At 38.6% G+C, this 25,696-nt stretch overlaps 1 protein-coding gene across 8 annotated transcripts in view; it reads left to right on the forward strand.

Moving 5' to 3' along the window:
- Positions 1-25,696, forward strand: part of LOC132978157 (R3H domain-containing protein 2) — a 50,388-nt gene that overhangs the window by 16,856 nt on the left and 7,836 nt on the right. For 2 of the 8 annotated variants that reach the window (XM_061043246.1, XM_061043244.1), the window contains exons 2-18: positions 5,169-5,246; positions 6,689-6,847; positions 6,975-7,197; positions 8,278-8,319; positions 10,245-10,331; positions 10,533-10,656; positions 12,296-12,374; positions 12,869-12,928; positions 13,608-13,748; positions 14,251-14,359; positions 15,221-15,316; positions 15,829-15,878; positions 17,000-17,053; positions 20,469-20,704; positions 21,507-21,631; positions 22,578-22,676; positions 23,662-23,955. In XM_061043246.1, coding sequence (XP_060899229.1) covers positions 7,039-7,197; positions 8,278-8,319; positions 10,245-10,331; positions 10,533-10,656; positions 12,296-12,374; positions 12,869-12,928; positions 13,608-13,748; positions 14,251-14,359; positions 15,221-15,316; positions 15,829-15,878; positions 17,000-17,053; positions 20,469-20,704; positions 21,507-21,631; positions 22,578-22,676; positions 23,662-23,955 — 1,755 coding nt within the window. In that variant the 5' untranslated portion in view covers positions 5,169-5,246; positions 6,689-6,847; positions 6,975-7,038. The remainder of the gene's footprint in view (positions 1-5,168; positions 5,247-6,688; positions 6,848-6,974; positions 7,198-8,277; positions 8,320-10,244; positions 10,332-10,532; positions 10,657-12,295; positions 12,375-12,868; positions 12,929-13,607; positions 13,749-14,250; positions 14,360-15,220; positions 15,317-15,828; positions 15,879-16,999; positions 17,054-20,468; positions 20,705-21,506; positions 21,632-22,577; positions 22,677-23,661; positions 23,956-25,696) is intronic. The other 6 variants (XM_061043247.1, XM_061043250.1, XM_061043248.1 and 3 more) reach the window with 6 other exon arrangements.

A 25,696-nucleotide genomic window follows, 5' to 3' on the forward strand; every position in this document is an offset into this window, starting at 1 on the left:
ATAAATGCTCAGTGCTCATTATCTGGTTATCTCATTAATGAGTGCAAGTGCTCACAGAAGGACAGAAAAGATTGCCTTTTTAAAAGATTAATTTCTTCATATACAAAAATCTGTACTATGAATTTATTCTGTATGAGATGCATACTCTAACCAAAAAGCACTTTGTACTAAAGGCAAAATATTGTAATAGTTTTAATTCTCGGTGGGGTTGATGGTATGTTTTCCATCTTAGGTTGTTTCACCTAAGGAGAAAAATTCAAGAATTATTTATATTTAATCTCACAGGGAATTCCCCATAAAAGTTTTGTTAGTTGGTAATGATCTTTTTTGTGTGTCTTTGGCACAGTAGCCTCTCTGTATGTTAAGATTGTAAAACATTAAATACTTTTTTAAAAAAACAATCCCTGATGCTTTGACCTGGTGGAACCTAAATTAAGACTTGGTAAACACCGGGCTTGAAATTCACTTGTGTTAACCCTGCAAGTGAGGACAAATGTATTTATCTGTAAATAAATAATTGATAAGAATATAGTAAATTATTAGAAGTTACTTTTAAGTTACCTCATTGCAAGGTGTTGCTAGGGTTGCTTAATTGATCAGTTGATTCAAAAGTACGAATGGCAAATCGGCCCTAAAATCCACATTAAAGAATTTTTCATTGTCTTTCCTTTTCATGCACAGAACTTTGTTTTATAAGTATTATATTCCGTTTAGTAACTAAACATTAGCCTTTTGAAAAGTTAATCAGTTGTTATGCACGATTTGTGCATTAGGAATTTCTGTCAATGCTTTGGTTTGCCTAGCTGCTAACTATTGCTAAGACCCTGACCCAGCTTGACCCGGAGCAGCTATATTTGACAGTGAGCTCATACCTGCAAAAAATATTTAGTCCGGCTAGCCTACTGTCTCAGGCAGAGATATATGTCCTCTCAGTCTTAACACAAGCACGTCACACATACTCAAACATCCAGTGTAGTCCAGACGAATGCTCACTCTGTGCCTTTCACTCACTGCCTGACACACACAAACACATAGAAACATATGCTCCCCTCAGGGCTTCCTCATACTGGCGGTCTCTGGTGTGGTAACCTGACACAGTGGGCAGGGCAGTGTGTGACCTGTGTGTTTCAGCTGGTTGCCTGTCATCAGGAGAGCCCAGAGTCTGCAAGGGCAATAATGTGTTGGAAGTGGGTTAGAGTGCCCTGCATTGCATTGAGGATGATGTGATTTTTTTAAATAAATTTTTTTTTGTGTGTGTGTGTAGGGCTGTGAAACACCTTTCCTCTTTCATTTGTAGAAAAAACATTAGAAAAATGTGTAAAGCTGTGTTCATTTTCGTAAAATAACAAAAGTAAATGTAGCACTTTTGAATACCCTCATTAAACAGTTGAGCAATATATTAATATTTCTATCTTCATTCATCCATGTGTGCTCTTTGTTCTGCATCATACCAACTAATGTTGTCATGCATTGTGATGAAAAGAAGACATGGAATATATAAAAGGTTAGCATAGTTCAATCCAATATCAATAGATATGAGTGGAATAAATACATAAATGATCATGATAAATAAAATTGTTTCTAATGATGTACTATTAAATTTGAAAGTAGAGGAATGCTGATGGTAATGGTTTACTTAAACAGCTATAGAAAAGGGGGCAAACAACATGTCACCACAAAAGATTCAGCTTAAATTAGCTTGATAATAAAGCATACTTCCCATAGGTCCAAAAAAAAAAAATCGAAGCAATAAAACTGCACGCACACGTCAATAAATAGGCTTACTTGAAATATAATTTTTACTCACTACTTATTATCAGTGTGCTTAGATTTAACTGATCAATGCTATTAATTGGATTTAATAAATGTTGATCCTCCCATGCTAAATGTGCCTTCTACTGTATGTATTGGGCTTATGCCTTTCCTTTAGAATGAAAATGTACTTTTATGCGATATGAATTTTGTTTATTCCTAGATTGATTTTTAAACTGTGCACTAATACTTTCTCACTAAAACCTCAGTACATGGAGAAGATTATATTTTCTTTGTAAAGGCATTCAGGTTTTTATATTTTTCATTTTTCACATTGTCTGATATGGGAAAAAACAGACTCTTTTCAAGGAGAGGACAAGCTGTACAGAAGTTCAGGAAGTTAAGAAGTGTTCGAGAGGATGCAGACTGATTTTCATTCCTTTTGTAGAGGCATAAAGAATACTAATCAAACGTTGTCACCATAAAAAGTATCAGTTCAAAAATAAGCAATTTGTAGTGTGTGCATACTTAGAAATATATTAAAACTGTTCTGTTTCAACTTGTGCAAGACCTCTTAAAAAACTGGAAAAATAAGACATTTATAATCAAGTAAAATTCTCAAGATTCATTAATTCAGTAGCATATTTGCTCTAAAATGCTTCATCGATGGCTATCCAGCTGTAATACAGAACAGCCTGATAGGTGTATGTGTGTTTCAAGGCCAGCATGATGTGAATGACCTCTTTGGCTATGATGTAACTGGCCAGAGTCCTGTGTGAATCAGCTTCCCTGCTGCATGTCTGCAGCCACATGTGATAATGCAGACTGTTGGCAGAGAGATGCAAACTTGAGGCCGACCGACACACTGACCGAACTGGGACACAACCGACACAGAATAGTCCTGCTGCTGCTGCTGCCGCCCTTATTGTAGATGTTGAGTTTGGATGTCTCTCTGTAGCTAAGTTCTTAAGCCTGGATAGCACTTGGTGTAACCACTTAAGAACAAGGATGTTCTCTATATGGCTGTATGTATAAGCCAGAATCTGGAGATAGGAAGCATATACCGATACCTATACATGGCGATGATGGGACATTTTTTGGCTTTCTGGCTTAGGATAGCAGACAAAATATAAAAAGTGAGCTGACATATGCATCAGGTCTGAGTTAAAATAAAACATTATGAAAACCGAACAATGGTAACATACAACGTCTCAGCACTGTCTTTGTATGGGATTATCATTTGTCTGTATATTGAGAAAAAAGGCAACGTTTTGTTGATGCATACATAACGCCTCCTACCACTGCATCATTAAAATCTCTTCTTAGCTTATGTCACATTTTTGTCTAAAGGTGTGTTTGGATAATTTGTCATTTTAATATTGTGTCTTAGAGGGCATGTATATTTATATTTTTTTGTGCCATTGTGTTTTTTTTTTGATAATGTTAGGTCAAAGGCAAATGTGCTTATTGGGAAGATATTGAAGAGGCTTTTAATTACTGTTATTATTGTGAGATAGCATGAACTAATGAAGAACAGAAGCAGTAGTGTTTCCGGGTCTCTCGCTTTTCTTTTCATCATACCCTCGTTGTCTCTGCTTCTGTCAGTCTATCCCTCTCAGTCTTTGCACACTGCAATCCACGTATTTATTTTTAATAGCATTCTCCTCCCTGCCCTTCTCCTTGGTACTCGCTCAACACAAATGGCAGCAGTTGAGAATGACGTTACCATCTCCTTGGCAACCCTGTTGGCCGGATTCTGCGTGTGTTCAGAGAAGCAGCGGGGAGTGTTGAGGAGAGAGCTGAAGAAAAATAAGAGGAAGGGGTAGAGGAGGAGAGAATAGGTAACGCTGGTTTATTCACAAGCCAACCCTTTCTGGCGCTGATTCACAATTTGTTCTGCAGCCCCTCCCTGTTATTCAGTATGATCGTCCAATCAGCTGCGAGACTGCCACTTGAGATGAATGATTATCTTTGCTTTCTAATCCAAAGCCATTCATTTCTTTTGTGCAAGACTACACTTTGTGTGTGAGCAAGGGAGCTTTTTTTCCTCCAAAGAGACTGTCAAGCAGTTGTATCTGCCCACAGTAGATATTGTGGTTGTATTATCTGCCTCTGCAGAGGCAGGGTTGTATAAGCAGAGTAGGGTTGAGGCATGTGGGTGTCCTGGTCAGTGATGTGGCGTATTGCTGATGCTAGTGCTGATGACGCCAATGCTGTTGCATTGCCTGGGTCCTCCCCACCCTGGGAATCCCTGCTTTGTTTGTTCATTCATCTCATCTATCCTGAAGCACAGGCCGACATTGCACATCTGCATAGACAGAGACGTATGATGTATGAATCATAATTGTCCATGCTGCATACATTCACCTTGGGATCACAAATCTAATACTTCAGTGTGCAAAAATACAGTTGTTATCACTATAAGATTAACTCTTTAGTACCGCACTTTATTTCTTTGTAGAATTGACATTTGTGGGTGTTGTGCAGTTTTTACATTGTAGGACCCAAAGAAAAGGCACCTGGAGCCAAAAGACAGTGTTTTATTATTTGAGGCGACTTTTGCATGCATCATTATCCCCTTTATCAGCAGCTTCTCGCCCTGTTTCAAATCTCCTGCAGCAACACCAGAGTTTGTAGAGAGGGTTTTTAGGATGGATAGATTTGAGTGCATCTTTGCTCGTGTTTGTGTATTCACAAGTGTGTAATTGCTAACATATCAGAGTTACTGCTTTGGAGCCAGAAGTCACCCCAAAGCTGTTTTTGTGGTAATGTTTGATGTTTTTTTTTATGCTGGAAAAATTGATTTAATGACATAAGTTGTATGAAATACGCAAGGGGGAGGGAAATACAAGTCATAAGGGTACGATTTTCTCAAATATTGTTATAACAGCGATTTGTTGTTATTGGAGATATATGAGCCCAATTTAAAGGTTTTTTAAGATCCCTAGAAGTGCAACTAGAAGAGCTTGCAACTAAAGGTTGCCTGAAGAGATTTGCTTTGTTAAACCACAGTTTGTTAGACACAGTATACAGGCCTGTTTCATTCTTATGATAGAAGATAAAGCTGGCGAATACCCAATATCTTGGTGCCATGATGCCATCCTATACATCATAGAATGGCATAGAAAACACACATTTTCCTTTTTATAAATTGTGGTGCCCACACGGTGGAAACTTCAGTTTAAACAGTAACAAAGTCAAATAATGAAAAATTTAGCCGTTTTAGGGAGATTAAAACTCACATGAGGGGCTCATTTATAAACCCTGTGAACGAGTATGCTCTGAGCTTTTAGCTGCTTTAGTCCCCCTCCCTGCTACAGTCAGTAGCAGCAGGGGGAGCAGCAGCAGCGATGAGTCACCCAAGTGTGTGAAACATGACGTCATCCGTGTCTTCCTCTTCTGTTATCGGTGTTCAGGACTCCTGACTGGAGGACACACCATGCTGCTGCACTGAGCCAGAGGGAGAGAGAAGAGAGGACCCCGCGACGCCAGAGGTAGTGTGCCCCTCCCCCTTGACTGACTGGCTAGCTGCTACCTCCTCTATTCACTTGATTGCAGTAAATTTTGTGTTTTTTGTTTGTTTGTTTGTTTTTTTGTTTTTTGGGGGGGGGTGGGGTTGTGCTTCATATTGTTAATTATTTATATATAGTTTACAAATGATTTGTCTTGTGGATGAAGATCCAGACTAATAGCCTCAAAATATTTCTTGGATTTTGTTTGAGTCTCATTATTGGAATGAAAACGTCATGGCCCTTGAGAGAAAAGAGAAAAAGCCATTTATATAAACCCTGTTCCTTGTTCAGCTACAGAGGCAAACCTGCTGTTGATGTATACCCCCAAATAAAAAAGAAAGCTGGGATGTTGTGTAAAATGAAATAAAAACAGTGTGATGATTTGCAAATCCTTTTAATCCCATATTTATTTGAAATAAACAAAGTCATATCAATTTTAAAACTGAGAAATGTCATTGTTATTGACAGACTACTGTACATGCCCATTTTGAATTTGATACCAGTAACACATTTCAAAGAGGTTAGGACGGGGTCATGCTTGTCGCTCTGTTGCATTTATTTATCTTTTAACAACTCTGTAAGCATTTTGGAAATTTAGTAGTCCCATTTCAGTAATTTTCGAAAGTGTCATGTTTTACCATTCTTGCTTAATGTAGTCCTTCAGCTGTTCAACAGTTCAGGGTCTCTTTTGTCTTATTTTACATTTCATAATGCTCTAAACATTGGTAATGTGTGACAAGTCGGGACTGTAAGAAGGCCAGTTTATCACCCAGACTCTTTTAGTAGAGAGCCATGCTGTTGTAAATACATGCAGAATGTGGAGTGGCACCGTCATGCTGAAATAAGTGTATAAAGTGTATAAAAATAAATTTGTATAAACCTGTATGTATGGTTCAGCATTGATGGAGCTTTCACAAATGTGCCATATGCACTGATGTACCCCCATGCTATCATGGATGCTCGATTTTGTTGTTTCAACATGTGTTTTTTAAGCATTTCACAACTTTTCAAGTCTTTCGTTGCCACTATCTCAACGTTTTTGAAACATATTTTTGGCAAATGATCATTTTTTTAATTTATATTTTACACAACGTCCCAACGTTGAAGTTTGTTGGGGTTGTATGGATGAAACAATGTGCTTTTTTTCATTGTGCAGTGTAAACAATAGTAATAACAAATGACTAAAAATGTGGCTATACTGTTTGTTCTGATATTTTACATGAAATAACTTTCCTACTACATCTTACTTTGTAACATATGATGTATCTTCTGTATCCGTTCATGTTAACCTTTGGCAGTTTTTCCACCTTTTATGATGGAGCATTTGCTTGGCATCATTTTATAGAAGAAAAAAAAGGTGAATAACTAATCTGCAAAGAGCAGTCATTTAACTTCTTTCTTTTCTTTGTGTTGTCTCCTCACAGCTGCACCTTGAAGGCTAAGACCTGCTATGGACTGTACTTCGCCCCCTGCTGCAGCACAGCCCAGTACACTACCTTAGTGGGTTCCCCTCATCTTCCTGTGTGTGGTTCCCATCTAGACTCACTGTATTGAGTCCAGAACAGATCTGGTACCACCTACAGGTAGATTGTATAGCACTACAGCCTCACATATATACTGTATGAAACCAAATATTACAACCCTGAAAAAAACAATCAGAGACTTGAATTTACCTTTTTTTATTTTCATTTCTTACCTCTTTTCTCTCAGCCACTCCTGGGTTCTCCACCCAACCCCCTCCCCGACTCCCACCCTCTCCCCCTCCCTTAAGAAGATGTCAGTGAGCCTGACAACAGACATCCAGCAGGAGGGAGAGAGTGGTCCACTCATCGAGCCCGGTGGTCGAGGCAAGACATCCCCTCAACCACAGGGTATCAAGGAAGGGACAGGAGAGGGCCTAGAGCCGGAGGAGAGCTCCCAACAGGATGCACAGGTGAGGGGAAAAGTTAATATAAGATTGATATTAGAAAATTAACACAGTAATGTGCATTACACTAATGAATGAAAACCAATTCCAGTCAGGAAATTAGTTAAGCTATACCATAATAGTGGGTCTTTTCTTCTTGTTTATATTTTCTTTGTTGTAAAGATTGCCATTTTTCTTAATTGCTTTAGAGAGCAGAGGCTAAATAAATTGACTCTTTCAGTGCAAATTTTCCTGAATATTTAACACAACCATTAAGGTAAAAGCATACTTTTGGGGAGTAATTAGGACAGATTTGGGAATAATTATTTAATGGCACACTGCTAGAGACATCCTTTCTGTGCATTTCAACAATTAATACAAATAAAATTATTATGTATGAACACAAATGGATTTTTCAAGAAAGTGCTTCATGAATCAAAACTATTTTATCCTCCTCAAAATGATAGTGGTTGTGTCTGATTCCTCAGTTTTTTGGGTGTAATTTCATCCTGGTCATACTTAATGACGAATGTGCCTGGCTGACTTAGCTGATTGGGTGTTGAAACAGGTGACGTGCCTTATATAATAAAACCAGCTACTGGTGATTTAAGGAGCTGGCTCCATGGCAACGGCATCAGCATCTCAGCTTGACTTAATGACTCGAGAGCTGTGACGACCAAGTTTACATAGCGCATCGTGATCTCACCACCAATCTTTGGTCTAAACTTAGCTTTGGCCCTCCCAGAGGGGGGGGGGGGGGGGCTCTCTAACATGATTGGGGTTTTGAATTTGTGCATGTGGCGAAATGAAACAAAAATGCAGCGGCAAAGTTTTCTTTAATCTTTATTTGGCCAAGGCAAGAAACACAAGAACAACTCTGATTATAAATTTGCAAAGTCACATTTCACACAGTCACATTCAACAATTTCAAATAGAAAATGTTGTACATGAATTGGTGATACTACATGAGCTTTTAAAATTATTTTAAACTTACCTTTGTTGCTGATGTATCTCTCATTTTTTAAATAAATATTTTTATAAAACAGCTGCATTTCATTTTCAATTTGCACCTTTTGAAATCAGTGAAAACATACATTTCTCTTGCAGAAACGAGCTCCTAATCATAGCCATGGCAGGAAACGGGCCAAGGTAAGTTATTTGATTTGAGTGGTTTTTTTAAAATGTGTTTAACTACAAAAACAGATACACAACTTTTAAAAGTCACCTTTTTTTATAATCCAGTTACCTGAAATAACCCCCCTGCTGGTTTGTTGTACAAAATGACCTTCCACTATTAACATTATAATCTAATCCAAAGGGGACCACCGTCTTCTTATCATTGTTTCAAATCTTAAATTCCAGACTAGGTATAAAGTAGACGTGTGAGAGTTACCTAACAAAGTCCAGACACAGACTACCAGAGTTTTAAAAGGCCAACCATTTTGACTTTGGTTGCATCACATACATAAGAAGAATCTCAACAGATGTTCTTGTCTGTAATCGCAATCATACACATGCTATAAAAATAATGGCCCATTCCACACACACTTCAGGATATCTCCAAAAGAATGTGTGCATCCCCTCATTTGATGTCATGGATTATTAGATGTCAACAACTACTTTCAGGGCTTATATGGTTACTGTTTTGTTGGCAACCGGATCAGCTGCTCCGTCTCCCTGAAAACTAAATAAATAACATCTCACTAATGATTGGGGTGGTCTTGATTAGTCTGCGAGACATTTGGGAGGTTTAAGTCTTGATTCATAAACCTAATCTATGCACTGGTCAATAACTGTCTTAAAGCTAAAAAGGAAAGTAATATGTTTAAAAAGCCGATTAAGTATGTATCCAGATCATTTTAAAACTAAGTGTGGTATGCTGAATGAATAAATAATGCTTAGCACTGACTCTGTATACTCTGCAAACTCCAGTGGTCTCCCCTATTTTCCTCCAGACTTTATGCACTGTTTACTATATATTTACAATGATACAAATCCTAATCAGTTTATTCTGAATAGACTTGAATTTAGACTTTCAAATTCTTAAGCATTTACACCACACCTCTAAATATCACTTGATTCTCTTCACATTTTAGAATGCAGGTGAAAAGCAGCATTCACCAAGAATGTGGGTTTTAAACCCTTTTAGCAGTTTTAGTTTTTAATTTCTACTTTTTACACGATATTAGAACCAATACTTTTGACATCGAAAGTGTGCATGGGAATGATCATAAAACAGGCATTTGTAATGTCATGATTTTAATTCAGCCTTAAAGTTTAGTAGCCAGGAAGCTAAGAAGTTATTGTCACTTCTCCCTAAATGAAGCGAACACTGACAAATGCAACTGAGTTTGCCTTATTCTTAACTTGATGATACGTAGAGGTCTTCATTGTTTTCTGGCATGTATATAACTATAAAGACAACTACTAAGACAGTGGTTAGTTACACTTGAACATTAGAGACTGACCTCATCACTGTGTATTTTTGGAGCTGCTTTCTTATACGACACCATGCATACCTCAATATGCCCCCTAAATCTTGAAATTAGTTCCTCCTTGTTACGATTCTTCTTGGCTTTACGATATAGTCTACATAGGGGCAGCTGCTTATCAGGACAGGTCTGTCAACATCAGCATGGCAGACCACAGTTTCTTCACTGAGATTTTTGGGGATGCTTAATGATGCATTCAATTTAGATATCACATGGATTATGAATATTTCAAGTCAGTTTTCCAGGGGCTTTCAATTAAAGTTGATTGGTGTCATTATCCATGCGATGCCAGCACTAAAGTTAGTTTTACTTCAAGCGGCTCTTTGCTTATTAAGCGGCTCTTTTGCATTTCCTCCCCATTTTTCTTCTTCTTAACTTCATGTTACTAGCACTTGTTTTTGAGCTTTGCTTTGCAACAGAAACTTAAGTGTAAACCATGATGATTGATAATTTCTTAAAACAGGAAGCAACAAATAATGGTTTAAACTGGGGTCACTAACCTCCTGAATTTTGAAAAGTCACAGAATCTCTTAAACAAACTAGGTTAGTCCTTCAGGTAATGTATGTGTGATTCTGTTTCAGTCTAATGCCAAACTGAAGCTGGTACGGAGTCTGGCAGTGTGTGAGGAGTCCTCTGGTCCTTTCCCCAATGATGGACTTCCAGAATCGGTACTGTTCCTGTCTCTAACCCCTAACCCCCCACCATAACCCTTGTCATGTAGTGCAGCTAGGCTAGCCTATAATTTTCATGTATTCATGCAAGTACACAAGTGTCTGTGTTGGATAATTCGTGTCTAACAGACGAAACGTGAAAATAATTCAGAAATTAATTTATTCTTTTTTTCATGGCATTGGCATGTGGTTTCCCAGGATATCATCCAGCTTCACATCAGCTGTCCATCAGACAAGGAAGAGGAGAAGTCTTCCAAGGACGAGTATGAAAATGAAGAGAAGGACAAGAAAGACAAGACTCCGCGGAAGATGTTGTCGCGTGGTGAGATGCAACTTCAAAGCTTTGATGCATTTTGTGATTTTTGTCCTTACAAAACCTGTGTTGAGATCCACAGTGGCACCATGCTTTTACCTAAACAAAAATAGTTGAACCATGGAATATCAGGTGGGCACAGCTAATCAAATTTTTAACTCCAACCATTTATCCGTTAACAAAGATGTTAACTTCAATATCAGGTAATCACTTAACTTCGTAATAATTAACTGAAGTTAACAATGACATTAACCGGTAGATTATTATAAAAAATCGACTAAAACATCAGCTTTTTGCAACGTCAACAGATTAGAATTTAGGAGGCCATGATGACTTAGAAAACTCTTAAGTTACACTTCTCATTATCGAAATCTACAAATAATGGACTTTCTCTGATTGAATACCTCCCCTGAAGGCTTGCAGACGGGCTGTGTGTTTTCTCATCATGAGCGTCATTTACACAGCTACTGCTCTGTATATATCTCTCATGCTATACATCACTAGAAAGCTACAATTATTGTGATTAAAACCATGTACCGGTAAACCATTTCAAAACCCAACTAACATAGCAGCCACGTTCTACCTAGCTGTCAGACCACCAACAAACAAACAATTCTTTCTGCTTTCATCGGCAAAGAATCCCCACGATCCATATCCAGAAAAAGATTTAATTCAAACATAATAAATCTATAGAGATCCAAGGCATGCTTCAAAATTTCGGCCGCTGTTCCCTGTTCTCAACTGTATTCTCTGTATTAATTCATGGAATGTGACCTTTTGATTGACACCTCATTCGACCAATTAGGACCTTCCATTCCCCGTTCCTAGCTTACTATAGCCAATGAGAGCCTGAGTAGAAATTGGACTTTCTTTCACCCCCCTCTATAGCCGGCATTACACATGATACAGATGTGACAGTTAAAAAAAAAAAAGGGAGAACAGCCGTGTCGGTCTTTAGAAAGTCAGGAGAAAATGAGACTTACCGGAAGTAAAATGTTACGATTATTATTTTTCAAATAAATGGTCACGTTAAAAATTAATAAAAAAGTTAACACAAATGATGAACAGACGGGTGCCCAGCTCTAATAAATGCTTAATATCAATGTCAGTTAAATGTCCCGCATTAGTCATCCTTAAATGGTTTTGTCACATTATGGTTGTAACATGTAAATATGATGTCCACTGTGTTAATAATACCAAAACTAATATGATGTCAAGCTAATTTCTCTGTCAGATAATGGGATCCCTCTGACTTATTTTTTTTAATTACCTAGCTCGCTCCTTCTCTCTCTGCAGAGGCCCTCAGGCATCATTACAGTCTGAGAGCAGCTGAGATAAAATGGCTAGCCCTACTGTCTAGTGTTATGGAAAACAGTAGGAAATTATACCCTGAAGAGTTTGTGTGTGTGTGTGAAGGCACAGAGGAGCAGGGAGCTGCTGTCTCATGCAATCTGCTGCTTATGTTTATCCTCCCTGAGCTACCTGTTACATAGTTGCTATTGTGATGGGGTGCCATTTTAGAAACGGTGCTTGGCAGTGTTCTGATTTAACTCTTTCTGCACTTTTCAGAAGTGTCCGTCTTTTTTCCTCCACAGTCTCTGAACCGTTCCTTTCTCCTTTCTCCTGTTTACTTTGTTTGTCTTGTCAGACTCCAGTCAGGAATACACTGACTCCACGGGCATCGATGTTCACGAGTTTCTGGTCAACACACTGAAGAACAATCCCAGGTATGAGGTTCCACAAAAGGTTGACAGCAGGAACACGACAACAGAAACGGAACAACTGACATGACAATACCCAGTTTGAAAAAAAAGGAAACTGACATGCATTTTGATTTTGTAGTTTGACTCGTATACTATCTGTTAACACAGAGTAAGTGGGACTTAAGACTTTTAATGCAGCCAGTGAGCAGGGGGATCTCTCAATCTTTTGCTTCACATGAGTCATCCTATTCCGCTTTCTGTTCTTTACACAATCTATAGGTTGAAGTCAGAGGTCAACATTGCAAAATAACTGCAAATCTATGAATAATAACTGGATTAGAATTGTAAAGGGTTGAAATGCTGGAAGAACCAACATTGTAATTGAAGTGTAACAGCCATTATTAACAAACCTCACATCTGTGCTCTTTGGTTGGTATGCTAGCTGCACAACTGACACTGATCTGCTCCCCACTCTGAACTCTTCCCCCTTTCCTCTCTCCCTCTCTTTGGTCCAACAGGGATCGAATGATGCTGCTCAAACTAGAACAAGATATCCTGGAGTTCATTAATGACGACAAGTAAGCCATGTTCTCTGTAGCTACTCTCTTGAATATAATTTTAGCCAACTCAGGCTTATTAATAGATTGGCGAGGTAACCAGATAATTTTGGCAAAGTGTAGTTGATATTATGGGGCAAGTATGGGCTGGCAGTATTTCAGGCTAGGACTCCCTGTTCCCCTGTAACCAGAACAGTGTTTGAAATCTGTCTGAAAGCAGTGAAAATTAATCTTGTGCACAACAGAACCAAATTATTTGGTGTCAAAGTGAGACATTCTGCTTTCCAAACAACTCAGAAAAACAAACCTTATGAGAGGGGATAGTACTTGTGGGAAATAAGACAGCCAAGGGTTTTACAAAAGTGACAAAAATATATAATTGGTGTTTTTACTGTGTCCTTTTTAAAAGAATATCCAAAGGGAAATTTTGCATGAAGCTGGATGTTGTTCAGACAGAGTTGTGAAACCTCTATTCTAGTGCTGTGAAGAATAATTTTATATGCAAATACATTTTTACAATAAACAAATACCAGAGTTGAGTTTTAAAAACATTTCAAATGCTTAATGTAGACATAATTATAGACTTCACAGAATACAGGGAAAATGAAAAAAACCTAGCAAAAATAAAACAAGCAATAACATTTTATCTCAGCACACAGATGAAATCATACTTACAACTTTGTTTTTGTGCCCCTTCCAGTAACCAGTATAAGAAGTTTCCTCAGATGACTTCTTATCACCGTATGCTGCTGCACCGTGTGGCTGCCTACTTCGGCATGGACCACAACGTGGATCAGACAGGCAAAGCTGTCATCATCAACAAAACTGGCAACACACGCATGTGAGTTTTTGACTTTGGTCCAGACTTTAACAGCTGCAGCCTTAAAGCTACAGGAAACTCAAGCTTGAATATTTTTTATAGGTATGTTTAAACAACACTGAGATCTTTGAGGAATTTTATAACATAAGAAGAAACCATGCTGTGTTCTGATTTTCCAGATGTTTTAGTTTTAGTGTCATTAGAGGTTATGGTAGGTGATATAATCATGCAAAACACAAAAACAAATCCAATCAGTTCAGGTTATTGGGGAAAATAATAAATATTAAGTCAAGATCATAAAGTAAATTTCTCTGTATTCATTTAATTCCTAAAGCAAGACACTGGTAAGAATTGCTTTACATTGTTAATAAGGACTTAAAAACTGTTTTGGAATGTAAAATAATGGAATTTTAAACATGCTATTGCAATTAATCACAATTAACTGTTGAAATTCAGAGATTAATTACAAATTTTCTCATTATACAGCCCTTTAAAATCCTGTTGTTCTTAACTTTCCTTACAGCCCAGAACAAAGGTTCTCTGAACACATCAAGGATGAACGTAACGTGGACTTCCAGAAGAAATTCATCCTCAAGAGAGATGATGCTAGTATGGATAAAGACGATAATCAGGTAAGCTACATCGATGGAATGGAAACGGTATCATATTTATAGTGAAGTTTTCTCATTGTTATCACAGGATTTGTATTTAATGGTCCATGTCATCGACTGTATATAAAGATGGATGATACATCTCCACTTGTGCAGACATATTGCGTTGGTAACATAATTTTACACCTTTTTTATAGCATCAGATTACTTATTAAAAATACATTTCTCAGAAAAAAGTATACTTTAACTCAAATCAGCCTGATAATAGCTAACTATCATGGCAGAAACAGGTTTGAGAAAAATTCATTTGACATGGGCTTTTACTTTAAAATTTGTCAATTTCAGAGAGCTATTGTATTGTCCATCTTTTTATTTTGCTTTTATAGTCAATGATCTATCCCTGAGCCAACCTGTGGGTTGTATCAGGGCTTCCCAAACCTTAATGTTTTAACCCCAAATGGTTGAAGCGATATAATAACAAAGTTTAATTAGATTTTGACCCAGTGTGTTTGCTTGTTGCGGTCTAAAGCCAGTTTCTCTCACAACAATGTTTATTTTAAGCACTAAAAATGTCCTCAGCACCTGATTCTTGTACATTTTGTCACATTCCTGTATCATTATTCTTCAAGTCTTCTATCACGTTTGTGGTGCTAAACCTTCCCACGCTGATTCTAGTCTTCAAAACACTCTCTCTCCACAGTTTCCAATCTGTTGTTTTGTTTTGACAGCAGGCAGCTGCTCTCCCTTGCAAACTATTGTTAATATCATGTGACTTTCCTACTTCTCATTATAGCAGATCACACTCATTGTGGCCATACAAGCATTGACAATTTCAGTACATAGTAGTACATCACTATTTTCTACTGTTTTCCCAAATGTTAGATCCGTGTGCCGCTGCAGGATGGGCGACGAAGCAAGTCCATTGAAGAGCGAGAGGAAGAGTATCAGAGGGTACGAGACAGGATCTTTGCCCGGGAAGTAAGTATTGAACAAACACTGAGAAAGGCAGATGAACATCATATTACAATGAAGTTCACAGTCATTAGCTGTTGCCTCCAATAAAGTAACAAGTGTAAGGTCAATATGTCTTCCGTTCATTTGAAGAATGTTTTTTTTTCTTTTCCTTCACGGACCATTTTATCGGTTTACTAAAAAGTGTAAAGAGGTAGAACGACACAGAATTTGACAAAAAGACATCATGGTACAACTCAACTCTAAACTGCCTTGCTTGGAACAGTTTTTCCTTTAAAAGAGTTGTCTATAGAACCTCATACCATACTAGCAAGTAGTTGTACTTCTCTACCAGAAGCTCCAACCAGAGTCAAGTTTAACAAACACGTGCTGTTTGTTAAAGTTACAGAAGAACTGAATCACATTCTAAATAAATGTCAAACTTGAAAACTTTGGAAGGTGTGATTTGCCAAAGAAATGTTTGTCTTTTTCTTGGTCAAAAGTGCTTTTGAGTAGATGAATCATTTCATAATGTGCAGGTGTCCTTTTTTCTACAGTCATCTCAAAATGGATACATCAATGACAACAGGTAAGACGATGCTTCCTACTGCAGACTCTATTGTCTTCTTTTTATAAAACTCACTGCTAGTCATCTTTCCCTCTAAACTTCAGTTTGATTGTTAGGTAGATAGTTGGGGCACTTTAGACCTTTAAACACAACCAATTTAGACACATTATGTGTTGATTATTTTTCCGCACAGATCCGGCCACATGCAACAATCTACCCCCCACTGCAAGACATTTTTAAAACTTTATTTTTTTCCACACATGTTTTATTCTTTCCAGTGCCAGACAAATGGTCAATATGTTTTGCAGATGTTTCTTCAGTGAATGATTTGAATTAGGGGTCGACTGATTATCAGTCTGTCCAATGTTAGGTATTTGGTTGACTATCTGTATCAGCATTTTATTTTATGAAAGCTGATCAAATTCATTAATTTAAAAGTGTACTCCTTTGGCTCCACTGCAGGTGTGTCTTTCCCTCTGGGTCTGTTTTTACTCACCACTCTGTCTCACCTATTGTCCCGCCCACAACACTATCTGGTTTACTAGACGTCTCACGAGTAATAGCCAATCGGCTCTAAAGTCTGGGTACCGCTGAGATGGACCGAGACAAAAGCAGCCTAAAGCAGGAGAAGAGTCTCAGATTGAGCAGTAATTTGTAAAAATCCTAATTTAAAATTTTGACAGGAAGATTGACGTTTTTGTCTGTAAATGCATATCGTTATAATGAACTACTAATTATAGGTATTTGTATCGGTCCTGAAAAAACAATATTGGTCGACCCCTACTTTTAGTAGATGGTTTAATTAAAAAGACTGTGAATGAAACTTTTGAGAAAGACTGGTAGGTATTGAAACAAATGTTTTCGTGAAAGAGGTTAGCTCATGCAGCGATGAGCCTCCATCCTGTAGTGCCCAGTCCTCTGAGGTGAAAAGATTGATATTCTTGGAAAAGAGATTCTACCTAGTGTGCCTTTTGTTTCCTTATTTTTTTATCTTGTTCTTTTTCTTAAGGGTAAAAGTTCTACACTGTACCATCCTCTACCTGACACCCCTCCTTATTTTACCCTCCCCTACCCCCCCTTCCCCCCTGTTCTCCATGCAGTCCTGTAACCCTAGCATTTTCTCCTAATGTTAACCCCAACAGACTTTCCACTGAGGGCTACTGCTCTAGTTCTCAAAAGAGGAGGCAGATCTTTAGGTATTGGGGTGCTGCTGACCTTGACTTGTGTGTTGCCATGCCCATTTTTTTAAAGTGGTTTGGTGATGATAGTGGTGACTTGTGGTGGTTTTTCTATATCTGCTTGGCGTAGTCGGCTGATTGATGGCTCTTCCAGCACTGCACCGTGGGGCTTCCCATGGCCCATGCATGGCTGCTTTGTGGTTTCACTGGGGACTGATTGACCTACTTTACCCTCCACCCATCCACCTTCAACTACATATTTTTATAAAGTAACTGCATTGCTTCCACAGTAACCTGTTTGTTTTGTGGTTGACTTAGTCTTGTAGTTTTTGTTAACATGTCACCTGTTGCATAATAGCATTGAAAAGTATGTAAGCAGTGCAAACATAATATCATTGATTTACTTACAACAAATTTTAGCAAACCAAAAAAGAAAGAAAGCATTCTTGAGACTGTAAAGACAAATGGCAGAGTCATGATTTGTAGGGATGCATCAACTTCTTTTTAAATCATTTGACACCGTTTCAGATTGTTTTGTTTTGTTGTTCTTTATTTCACCCATTTTGTGAAAGGAACAAAGACATCTTAATTATGAGCAAATAACAGCAGTTGAATGTCTTTCATCTTTTAATTGCACATTTATCAGAACCAATTTAATCGTACAAGAACCGTTAGAAAATACCAGAACCTTACTGTTTATATCGATCACTCATTAGTGAGAAGCTTCCATCTAAATTTCCCAAAGGCAATGTTAAGTGAAATTTTGGTCGTTTTGAAATTGATTTTGAAAAGTGTTTAAGACTTGTCTTGTTGCATTCTACTCGTCTTTTTTTGAAATCTCTACTTTTACTGTTTCATTAATGTAAAAGTATAAACATTTAAAAACTGAAACTTTAAGATTATCATGTAGATGAAGGTCCTCCTTTGGCCCTCACTTTCTGAAGCTTTCTGCTTCAGATATTTTATTGTGCAGTTCTTAGATCAAAATGTTGTTTAACAGTTGAATCATCTGATTATTTGGCCCCATCTGTTCATTCCTTTCTTTTTTGTATATTTGCTGCTTGCACAAAAATCTAAGTTGAAGCCAATATGTATTCTGATGTAGTTTAAGTTTTAAGTCATATAATGTCCTTTTCACATTTAACCTGAAAATGAAGCATTCATATAAAATATTTTAGGTTCTAATCCTTTCTAGATTTAATATTATCAAACCAGACTTCACCTCAATGAATCAAACAAAGAAGCTTTTTTGTGAAGACAGAGAGTGATGGAGGCTCATAACAAAAACAACCTAGCATCCCTGCCTCGTCTGTAAGTGCACGTGATGGGGAATGCAGTCGTGAGGAGAGACTGGAGATGAATTATCATGTGATCAACAGCAGAGTCCCTCCTTCTCATCTTCCTCCTCTTGCTCATCATGCTCTCATCTTTGTCTGCAGAATACTCTCAGCAAGTGTGAGCCTCCCCTTTCCAGAGAACGGCAGAGCACCCACCCTTCCTTTAAATAGCAGAGAGAGGGCTCAAAATAGATCTTCCATTAATTACAGTCTCTGTGAAATATTTATCAGCCGCAGCCACCTTCAAACAGCACTCACCATCACAAGGGTTTTACAACCCAAACCCACATGCCACATCCCTGTTCTCATCATGGAGATTCCCACAATCAGCCTTGCGTGTTTTGAATTCATTTAACTCTTTGTGCACGGACATAGTCTGTTCCTATCCCTCTTCCAGTTCTAAGGGCACACTCACACTAGGCTCAGTTGCACCGTAACGTGCCAAAACATCCGGCAGCTATCAAAGACTGTATGATAGTGGCACATTGAATTTTCTCTAGACTATCAATAGAGTACAAGACTACAACTTTACTGACTTTGTGGCGTATTTTCAGTCATTTTGTTCAGATACAGCACTCTTGAGGATTTCTTGATGATGCAAGGCGAGGATCCATTATAATAAGTCATGTCCATTTGGTCCCCGTGCTTGTGCTCTTGAATGAGCAACTGTACCGTGCCGAAGCGCACCTCTTCCAACAGTGCCAGAGCTAAGGTAGTGTACCATGCTTTAGCACGGTATGGAGAACTCACACCAGTAAAACAAACTGGACTTTTGGGGATCAAACATGCTTGGGCACAGTACAGATTGCCTAGTGTGAGTGCGCCATAAAATTATGGGGGAGGGGAAAAGAAGGCCTTTGCAGCAGACTTGGCTCTAGTTTCTTTGACTCTGCTACCCTAAATGCAGAGTTGTAGGTCTCTGTTCTATCTCTAGTCAACGTAATGCCATAACAAAACATGTACAGCACGGTTTCCTTTCCTAATTGTTTTATTTTTATTTTAAGTTTTTCAAGCACAGTAGGACCTGTTCAAATGGAACGAAATTATTCTACCGGTATATGCTGACCTGTCAGGGATGATGGAGGGGTTTCCTCAGTGTGGCGGTTAAGCTGATGGTGTGATCATTGGTTTTCTTGGCAGCTACCCTTATCCAGGGTGACAGCAGCACAGCAACACAATGAGTGTGTATACAGCAATACAGTTTAAAGAACCATAGTGGTGAACCAGTAGTAGCAAGTGGTTATTTAGTAGTAAATGTGTGTAAGTCTGAGTGTTGATGTACATCCTCCCTTACTGTCTGAGAGTTGATGTGCATCTGGTATTAAATTACAGGAGTATGTGGGTGTCCTGTTCTATATCATTTATTGTCTTTACTACAACAAACTGAAAGAGCATGTGTTATATTTTGTGTCATCACATGTATGTATGCTAGAGCTTCTTTATGTAAGTCTTTTATGTGAATGTTGACCCCAGTCTCCGACTGTTTGTGTGTTGAATTCTTGGGCGTTTGTCTCATCTATTGTCCCTGTGAAATCCTCCTCCACCCCAGTGTTGATTGTCCGGAGCATCTTATCTCCTTGCATGTATGTTTTTCTGAGGATGGGTTCCTATGCGTGTTGTGAATGTGTGAAATTGTGTGTGTGGTCATGTTTAAAATTGGAATAATATCGTTTGGTGGTTTGTTGCTTGATTTTTGTATCGTGGTTTCACTAAACCAGCCAAAAATGCATCTGTGTTGAATGCCCCATCATAAAGCCTGTCACACTGTGTGTCTTATTTACCTGTTGATGACCTCACTGTGCTCCTCTGCTCTCTCCTATTTTGTCTTCGACTATCCTTCTGTTTCTCTTTCCATCTACATTCGTCTCTGCTTCAAATTCTCCCATTTATTTCTGAATATGCCTCACCCTATCACGCATACCTCTGACTTTTTATACTTCAACTTTTCTTTGTTTACTTGCTGCTTCTTAATTCTCATCGCTTTATCTCTTCTGTCACCTCTTCTTTTCCCCCTCCTGTGCATGTGTCCCCATTATATCCCTTTCATTTCATCTTCTCGTCTCTCTCTTCTACCACCCTGTTCTGTCATCTCTCAGAGGGAACCGCGAGAGCTCCAGCCGGGCGTCTAGCAGTCGTCAAAGCAGTACAGACAGTGACATGAAGTGCCTGGAGCCACGGCCCTGGAGCAGCACTGACTCAGACAGCTCCAACCGCACCCTCCGGCCGCCCGTCACCAAGGCTAGCAGCTTCTCTGGCATCTCTATTCTGACCAGAGGGGATAGCCTTGGCAGCAACAAAGGCTCACAAGGAAGCTGCAAAGGCTCTCGCTCTGGTAAGACCTATGGAGAAAAGTTGGGGGAAAAGGAGTCTTGTCTTTATGGTGTATATAACTGAGGCTAGAATCAGCTTGTTTGTTCCTGAAACGTCATTGTTTATTGGAATTATAACTACTTTAGTCAAGCAAACACAGCACAAAAAAACCATTGCCAAGAATAAGGTAGGCCACATGTAACAACAAGAAGATACTGATTATGAGAATATATCCTTCATCCACTTATTTGTGTGAAGAGAAGTAGAACTAAACAATCACCCACAAACAGTATTGACATATAACTGGCAACTTAACTCACAGACAGCTCTATAACCCGGCTCCAAGGACTTTGATAGCATAGCAACATTAAAACTATAAGCAACCGCTATATGTACTGGGGTAACACCAGTTTTCTCTGAATTCAAATAGAAAATCTCAAGTTGGGAATATTTGAATATCTTGTCCCTGAATGTAATGTGTACCCCTTTTTCAAATGCAAAATCCAATCAAATAAATAATGAACTCTTTTTGACTTCAACATTTCCACTAAGTTATTGCAAAGTGTAATCATAGTCTACAATAAATAACCTCAGGTCCAAAACAAAGATTAACCTGTCCACAAAACTGACAATATGTTTAAAAAAAATAAAATAAAAAAGAAGAAGAATACAAGAACATTTTGAGACATCAATAACAAGGATAATTTTGGTGGTTTTCTCAGTTTGCTCAGAGCAAATATAATATAAGAAATTATTTCCTGCATCTATTATGTCTTCTTCTGCAACACTAGGCCTGTTTCCTGATGTGTGTCCTCCACCTGCAGCTTCCCAGTCCAGCCGTAGCCTACTCCCCTGCCCGACACAACAGCCACAACCACAGGCTCCGCCTCAGACTGCCCTGCTGCCCACTCCACAGCAACACCCCATGGGCAACCACATGATCGCTCAGGTACGTACCGCCACTACCTGCGTCAGTCGACTGTATCAGTGAAAATGCTGAAGCACTTTAATGTTAGAGCTTCTCATCCAATCTGATTATAAGTATTACATAAGAGTAACACATAGTTCTACTCTGAAAGGGTTGTTTATTGAATAAATCAGTTCCTCCAGGAAGTTGTGATCCTGTCTATACCCTCAAAATCAACCGATCCCTGAACCTTTCTACGGGATCTTGCAATTTCGACCAATGTCAATGTGTGAGTGTGCCCTTAGAACTGGAAGAGGGATAGGAACAGACCAATACACTCATTCTCCCTGTATGCGCGAACATTCAAGTCAACAGTTGAACTTCTTGGATATTCAAAATGTTGACCCCCTTTGGTCTGCATTGTTGTAGAAACCTCAGTGTTTACTGTGTCTTTATTACCTCTGAGACACTGCTTTGTTGGGTTTTTTTTCTTCTGTGAAGCGGACAGCTTTAATGTTGAAAATGTTCACCAATGTGAACGTTTCTGTCATAAGTTTCCTAAGCCCTAAAGAGTCTTTACTGAGGGTCCTAACAAAAAATACATAATTATCGATAAATAATGTGTGTGAGGTCAATAAATAAATAATGTAGCTTAAGTAAAAATAAAGTACTTTGAACAACAATATAAAGGTGATGAAAACATACGTTATAGCGCTTACCCTTGTCTCTCTGAGTAGTCGTAACTTTCTTCACTTTGTTAACATTTTTGTTGCTTCTGTAAAATATTTGGAAACTAAATGTGATTTCCATTTCTTTTCATCTGTTTATTAACAACTTTTTCCTCTGTGTTCTAACACACATATTTCCTGTCTTAATTGTCTTTATTTACTTCACTCAATTTGCTACTTATACCTTCCTTCTCACTGGCTTGCTCCTCTCGCTCTCTTCGACCTGTTTATTTCCTCCCTCTTTCTGCTGGTGTGTGTAGCCGGTGGCGTCTCTGCAGCCCTCTCAGCCTGTCTCCTACTCCAGCCCTTCCTGCCCCCAGGTTCTCCTGCCAGTTTCTCCTCCCCAGCAGTACACAATGGTACTGACAACTCTTGTAGCTCTCTTTATATAGATGTAAAGGCTGCTTTACTGACACCCTCACACTACACATACAGACATCGATTTATTGTCTTGATAGCTTGCAATCTAACTTCCATACAGTTTTCATTCATTTCAGAAAGGTTTTATCAATAATTTAGGAATTACTGTCTCTCAGGCTGCAGAAAATGTGGTTCCAGTTGAGACTTACTTTAGGGCCAGGTGTTTGTGGTTCTTTTTGATGTGAAAAATATTACTAATCCCTGTTTATACTACATACAAGTACCTTTTTTTGTATGGTCGTTGTTTCTGTTGCAGTTTACTTTCTCCGAATGAATTTTCGGAGAAAGTTTTTAATTAGTTTTTAATTTTTTTAATTGAAAATCCTAAAAAGCGGGTTTTATATGAAACTACTTTCCATAAATTACATCAGTCCAATGTGTTTCAATTTACAGTACATCCATGAAATTACAGAAATTGCATTGCATTCATCCTCCCAGCCATGTGAACCTGAGCAGAAACCAGATTAGTGTTTGTGCAGAACAGAACCATAAAGAACCTTTCCTTATGGATGTTTGGAAATAAACCTGTTTTCTGTAAAAACCACAGTTGGATCCAGATGCAGGCATGCACCCATGACATAAAAAAAACGGAAACTTAGTGCATGCATTGTCAACTTGTTGACAAACATGCATTACCTCAGCTAAGAACTGTATTGCTCATAGACAACTCTGTCTGGAAAACAGTCCAATAACCAATTTATTTCTGAAAATCTGTGAACATTTGGTGTGCCCTTTGCAGCATAAGTAACCATGACAAACCAGCCAGGTTAAAAAATGAGCCACCTTCATGACTTTGAGAGCTCTGAGTCTCTAAAGGCAGTTATTACTAGTTTTTTGTAAATACTGTGAAAACAATATTTAAACTAATAATTTCAATGCAGTTGATTCAAAGTTATTTTATAACATGGTTTCCATCCCTGGCAGGGAGAAGAGTTGCCGCCCCAGTTTAGCCAGATGACGCTGAGCCGGCAGGGCTCGAGTGAGAACCCTGAGCCGCCCCCAATGTATCAGGCTCCTCCCACGGTGTTGTCCCAACACCCTCCGCCTCAGACCAGCTACATCATGGCTACTACAGGCCAGCCTATGCCGCCTCCATCTGGTTACCAGCCTGCCACTGGACACCCCCATCCTCCACCTCCACCACCTCCTCCATCCCAGCCCGTCATGCAGGCCCCGCCGGCCCCACAAGGCTACATGCAGCCACCTCCTCCACAACAGGTACACCATTTTCCATTATCTTCTCAAAATGTATGCTCTAGTAGGTCAGCTCACATAAAAGATGTCTTTGAATTGTCATAATAAATAATACACTCTTTAAATATGTTCCCTCACATGCTCTTCTGTGAGACATAGATTCCATGAATATCACAAACCTTCTTTGTTATGTGTGACATATCAGTGATGTGATTCCTTTTAAAGCAGCTCGGTTCATTCTGTTTAGAGCGCCGTGTGTCACCTTCACAAGCTTGGTCTCAGTCAGGCAGCCTACCCTGACACATTGGTCTGACTGCAGAGGCGGTGACAATAATGAGTTCTCTCACTCTCTGTCATTCACACTCTTCTTTCTTCCCCTCCCCCCGCAGGATTTAACGTGCATCAATGAAGTAGTAATAATAATTCATTTGAGGAGAGGGAACCAATTGACCAGGCCATTAAGCCCCCTATGGGAGACATTAGTGCCCTATAATATTGCTCTGGGGCTACGCTGTAAAGAATGATTAGTAGTGTTTTTAATAGCTGAAGTGACTTAATTTTTCTAAACAGCAATAGTCTTGGGTTTTTATGAACGTAATCTCAGGTCAACTTAAGGCAGCTTGTTAATTAGATCATTGATGGAGAATAGAGGCTTTTACTGAAAGCAGTAGCATATTTACAGAACACAGAAAGATGTGAAACCAGTGATTATTCTGCTTTCACATACAGTATATATGTTTATGGGACTTCAAAGTGTGGTACATATTTGAAAAGGTCCTTCCATGTGCATTCTTTTACTGTAAAACCTGTTTAAAGTGATTCTGCCTTTTTCCTTGTTCTGTATTATAATTCTCTCTGTGCTTTGATGTCGTGTTTCCGAGCTCTGACCTATTTTTACATCCTCTGTTCTTGCCTTTTATCACCCTACTCACCTAGCTATATTATCCTCAGTCTTATCCTCAGTCTTACATCTCCACGCATGTATGAACAGAATAGGCTGGGGGGGAGAAACGCTATATTTAATGTGTGGGTGGTCGACAGTTTAACCAGAGTTTAAATGTTGACACTGCTGCAGCTTCTAGATATGCTAAATGTTGTCACGTATGCAGATGAAAGTGGAGGCACGAACTATCGATCCTCTAAAATTCAATTTCTGCTATGTTTGTCAGTTTGATGTCTAGTTGGAAATTCTGTATGCTACATTTAGTTGTGTAAGCAGCAAGTTGTTCAAGCGTCAGTGTTAACTCTTGCACTTCTGTGTCTGCTGTACCTGGATAGTTTCTTTCTAGAAGTTCAATTCTTCAGGCATTCGATTAAATCTGCCATAATCCAGACTTTTATAAGAACATGCTAACTTTTAAGTTATTATTTTGCTTTACCCATGCTTATTTGTTAGCTAGCAGGTACAGCGTCACTGGTCTCTGTCTATGTCAAACCCTCTTAAAACAGACTTCACAAAACATGCAAACAAACAAAGTCTTCAACTAGCTGGTGAACTGGTGAACATATTATCCTGCAACAAAAAATTTAAATATTTCTTGTGAAGTGTGTTGCGACTATAAGAGAGTACGAAAAGCCCAAGACAAATTTCTTACCTTGTGAGACAAATAAAGTTGATCTTGAGTCTCATGGAAAGGAGAGAGTTATAATGTTTTGGGCTTTAATATTATTAAGTTAATAGACATCTAAATCCAAATTAGTGCAAAAAGGTGACCTATCGGCTAGATTTGTGTAAAAAAAAAAGTTCTAAAAAGGGATGTTTAAT

This window comes from Labrus mixtus, chromosome 7 (genome assembly GCF_963584025.1).
Source record: "Labrus mixtus chromosome 7, fLabMix1.1, whole genome shotgun sequence".
Lineage (NCBI taxonomy): Eukaryota > Metazoa > Chordata > Actinopteri > Labriformes > Labridae > Labrus > Labrus mixtus.